This window comes from Anarrhichthys ocellatus, unplaced genomic scaffold (genome assembly GCF_004355925.1).
Source record: "Anarrhichthys ocellatus isolate YVR2014 unplaced genomic scaffold, GSC_Weel_1.0 scaffold4, whole genome shotgun sequence".
In the NCBI taxonomy this organism is placed as follows: domain Eukaryota; kingdom Metazoa; phylum Chordata; class Actinopteri; order Perciformes; family Anarhichadidae; genus Anarrhichthys; species Anarrhichthys ocellatus.
Window position 1 is genome coordinate 3,687,673 of NW_022280034.1, and position 4,882 is coordinate 3,692,554.

The 4,882-nt window shown below is 42.8% G+C and overlaps 1 protein-coding gene across 1 annotated transcript in view; it reads left to right on the plus strand.

Moving 5' to 3' along the window:
* The first annotated feature begins 403 nt into the window (after window positions 1-403).
* Window positions 404-4,882, plus strand: part of cox10 (cytochrome c oxidase assembly factor heme A:farnesyltransferase COX10) — a 26,347-nt gene continuing 21,868 nt past the window's right edge. The window contains exons 1-4 of the mRNA XM_031843454.1: window positions 404-506; window positions 996-1,138; window positions 1,301-1,697; window positions 2,727-2,851. Of these exons, the coding sequence (XP_031699314.1) occupies window positions 476-506; window positions 996-1,138; window positions 1,301-1,697; window positions 2,727-2,851 (696 nt within the window). The 5' untranslated portion in view covers window positions 404-475. The remainder of the gene's footprint in view (window positions 507-995; window positions 1,139-1,300; window positions 1,698-2,726; window positions 2,852-4,882) is intronic.

A 4,882-nucleotide genomic window follows, 5' to 3' on the forward strand; every position in this document is an offset into this window, starting at 1 on the left:
CGGTGTTCAATACACACAAACACATGTTGTTACACACTACTTTAATTCAGCTCAACTGATTGGAGTTCCTCATTAAAAGGAGCCTGAGTGGGAATACAAATATAAATATACAAATATATATATAATACGTAATTACTCAGTTATAGTTTGTTCTCTAGTGAATAATAGTTGCTTTGCTGTGTTATTTCTTTAATATGATTTTAAGTACTCATTAGTTTTTGTTCATCTTCAAGCAGCAGCTATTTACGGTACATGTATATTATTACCGCATAGTCTGGTAATATGATTAATACGTATATTATTAATTTGATGGTTCTTTTGATAATAACTTTAATGAAAGCGTCTGCAGCGCACAGACCAGATGACGTATTCTGCCCCGGAAGTGTTTCTCTTGCACCACCGAGGTCGTAATGGCGGCTCGCTGCATGTGAAGGGGTCGAAACCGAAACGGGAGCCGGCTTTATGCTTCGAGAACATGTACAAAACGCCATGTAGCAGACTGTCAGGTAACTCAACAGGACACGTGTCATATCGTTTAACATGCCGCTGCATTTCAAAGTAAAATGTTTAATCTGCGCTAGCTGAAAACAGCCATGGAAGCTAAGGCGGAAGCTAGCTGGCTATGTAGCATGTAGCTATCTATAGCTGCTGAGATGTTTGGCAACAGGCTAGCAGTGACCTTAGATAGAAGTCAACCGCATCTGCAGAGACCGACATTAGCTGACGACTGACTTATTATGTTATGTGGGGTTTTATAACTGTTACGTGACAGGACCACCATGGGGTTATCTTAACTTTCAGTGTTTTGCTCATGCTCCAGTTTTGTGCATAACACATTGTGTGTGTTACATGCGGCTTATAGTTTGTGTTATTTTATTCCATGCAAGAATTAATGAGTTATTGTCTTGTTTTTCCTTCTCTTCTTCATGTGTATTGTTTAGAGACAGACAGAAGTATTTATTTTAATGAATACACCTTGTGTTTATGTCTTGTAGGTTTGGTTGGTGTCAGCGTGAAGCAGATATTAGTTCAAAATGTTCCTCAATGTAACCAGACCGCTCGCAGCCTCATTCAGCTGCACAAAAGAGATCCATCAAACTGGCTGACGTACCAGCACCTCACCTTCCTGAAACGCCAGGTATCTCTCGCGATATAATTTCTGCTTTCTCGTGCAGCTTAAAAATATTGTGTTGCTTGTTATCAAACCATACCTTGACCATACATTTATTTTATATATAGTACGTATCTGTTGTCAGTAAATTATCCCGTAACTCACTTTCTGCACCGGGTTTCCTTTCAGTATGTAGCAAAGAACAACAGTGAGCTTCACCAACGTGCCGCCCCCAAACCGACTTCAGCCCTGACCATTGTGGATGAGAGGGACGACAGCGTCGAAAGACAGGTGCAGAGAATACCAACTATTGATCCTGTGGTCACAGATGATGTATCGCAGTCGGAGAATATCACCAGTAAAGCACAGCCTGGGATATCCACCTCGGAGCCCTATACAGACGATGTGGCGCTACAGAAAGATTCTGAGTCTGGCGGTGTTGTGACTTCAGACGAGACTCCTCATGTCCACGTGGAGACGGACGAGGCAAAGGAAGCACGTCTAGACAGACAGTGGAAGCAGATGAAAGTCGATGTAGCTGACCTGCCGGATATCTATGCCAAGCTTGCTAAAATCAAACTCACAGGTAGAGCACACAACACGTCTTTGTTCCATATAATATGAACTACTCGCGTATGAAAATGTATGCAAATACAAAGTTGTTAATGAACACATATTTACAAACATATCTGCTTCTACAGATACACGAGCAGGAAAGATTTCATAGCAATGCATTGTGTCCGAGATAACCTTCATGTTTGCTTACTCAGTAAATAGTTATATGAAACTACTGCCTGTTGTTAAGCATCAGTGTGCTATTGTTGGTGTTGGGCATTGTCACAGGAGACGAGACCTACAACATAATCTCTGCTGTTTATCTGTGTGCTCAGTCTATTCCAAACAACCTTTTATTTGCATAAATTGAGAGATATGCTACTAGTGGTGGAGCTGCTGAGCTAGCCTAGTATTCAAAGATTGTTTATTATCATTCTGCAACGCAGGGTGGCACAAAGGAAATACAGCTGTAGCCTATTCCACTTACGCTTCACAAGAAAAACACGACAAGACAAACCAATTAGCCAGCAGTAGGCTAGGTAGTGGAGTAGCTTTACGTGCTAGCTGGGTTAGCTTAGCTCCCATCCCTGCTTTCCTCCCGGCGTTCGGTCCGGCTGTCGAGGGAGGTGATCGTCTCAAGGTTCGCTTTATCCAATCCCCACGCTTCCTTCTCTGATGTTGAGTTTATCGCTGTCATATACCGTACATGCTCCAGTAACAAAGACAACAAATGAACGCATCTAAATGCGCTGCCGGCACCATCTGTTTAGCTACGTTTGTTGAGAAACTACGAGTGTTGTTGGGAACATACTGAACATACAGATCATAAAGTAATTTGTGTGGTGCAATGAACTTATTTTAACAAGTTCTAATAAAATAAGTTCATTTTGCCCTCAGATAATGTGCTGTTTCTTGTTTGTATTGAATCATTCTTCTACAGCAACAAGGCAAAGCATTTGCAGTGTTCTTTGACTGTTGCTTTAAGAAGTAATACTTAAAGAAGAAAACGTTCTCACTCCTGTTTTAATTTGGTCTCTTATCTCTTGCTTGGTGTTCTCAGCACTGGTGGTGACGAGTGCAGCAGCCGGCTTTGCAATGGCTCCAGTGCCGTTTGACCCCCTCACCTTCTTCGTCGCCTCCCTGGGAACATGCCTCGCCTCTTGCAGCGCCAATGCAATCAACCAGGTCAGTTATCAAGGCCATGCATGTCTATGTCAGTGTCTAAGAGATAGTGGTTTGTTTTGGCTTTTTGCACAGCACATGTCGGCCTAATCACTGCACAAACCCTCTGAATGTAGAACTCAATAATGTGTGAATGATGTCACCACCTTTCACTGTTTCACTTCGATGGGAGATGCTGCAGGATTATACAGGTGTATGTAACAAACTGGTAGCTGGTGTAAAATGAAATATTGACTACAGGTGATAGAGTGCTGCAGAAATGAGCGCTAAAAACCAGGAAATGGTTCCTTTGACTCAAAGTCAGAGGTTTCTTTGAATGGGTTTTTGGTTAAATGCCTGAACGTCTGTGTTTAACACAAACATAAGAGGTTGCCATTGTTTGTTCTGCGACATCAAATACTTTGAAAACCCCACTTGTGGCTTTTGACGATTGCTAACAAATGGCTAAATGTGAACTACTGAACGTCATGTTGAAAACATGAGTCTGCCTTTTGCTTCGTGATGGTGACGTAGGAGACATGCGGCCGCTGTGTCGTTCTTTTATAGCCTAACATTAAGGTTTTATTCTGCCGATTGCATTTACGCTTCAAAAAATGATAAACATTTGTGTATTTGTGAACATTCTCTTGCATGAAAGTTTGTTTGCCTCATAGTTATTATTTATATGCAATAATCCAAAATCTTTGTCTTGTTGAGGGAACCATCGTGATGCTAACCTCCTGGTTGGCCTACAATAACACATCCTCATTCAAACTACAAATGTCCTATGAAGCACAAAATAATCAACACATAGCTTGTGTAATTATTTCAAGAATAGCATCAAATAGTACAGATGTTTCTGCTCTTTAATCTGTTTATTTTTTAAGTACCGATTTCCTTTTGGATAGAAAGTGCGTCTCGGAGCTGGCAAGATATCTGTTGCTCTTCTCATTTCTGTTGATGTGTTCTACAAACATGCACATGCTTGTTGACAGACACTCGCATCCACAGTTTTCCTTTTAGTGATGTCTGTGTTCTAAACAAAAAATGCCGAACGAACCAGCACATCCTTTTTTTGCCGACCCGCTCTACATTCCTCCTTCGCTACGCACTGAGCTGAATGTAGTGCTGTTACTGTTTACCCGCTGAAAGCTTTTTCCGACGTGGTAAACGAAGGTGAGCTCGTGTTCCGGTACACTTAGAATTCCGAGCAATAAGTAGGGCCTCGCTCTGCTGTCTAGTGTTGACGTTGTACGTAGGAATTTGCTCCGTGACTCAAGAATATTAAGAATGGGTGACCTCTCCCTCAGCCCTGCATTGAACTCTGCTTATTAGTGTCTTTGGCCTGTAATTTGGCGACGGCCTTGATTACACTGCAGGTTCCTGCCCTTGGGGCCAACCACCCTCCGACCCTCAACAACGTTCTAACTGCTGTCTTCATTGTTTTCCAACAATAACAAAGTGCCCCACTAAGTCAAACAGACGTAGTGTGGACTGACATTGATCATCTTGGAGATTGCATTCTCTAAAATATGTACAGTTTGATCCCCATCCCTGTGCATCGTGGATCTATGGATACGAACATGTTTACACAGTTTAGATTCTGCGGTCAGGTCTGAATAGCGTCAATCAGTCCAATGCAGAGGTTGATATTGTGTTGTCTCTGAACAGAGCCGTACTCCCACCTCCCACTGAGCAGGTGTGTAAAGATCCTCCAGGTATTTGAAAAATGTCCGCCTCTCTCCTCACGCTGCTCAGAGTGGCCAAGACTCGGAGCTCCAAGACGCTCAGAGCGCTGAGTGATGTAAGAGGCCACTGTCTGTACCCTGGGTGTCCCTTTATCTGTGGGCCCGCCCTCACATCACTGCTGTCAGTCTTCATTTTCTCCACTAACTCAGCCTGAGGTCAGGATACGACACGGCTTCATATTTCACTGAAACAATGTTATTTGCCTTTCAGTCTCTCTCTCTCTCTCTCTCTCTCTCTCTCTCTCTCTCTCTCTCTCTCCCTCTCTCTCTCTCTCTCTCTCTCTCTCTCTCTCTCTCTCTCTCTCTC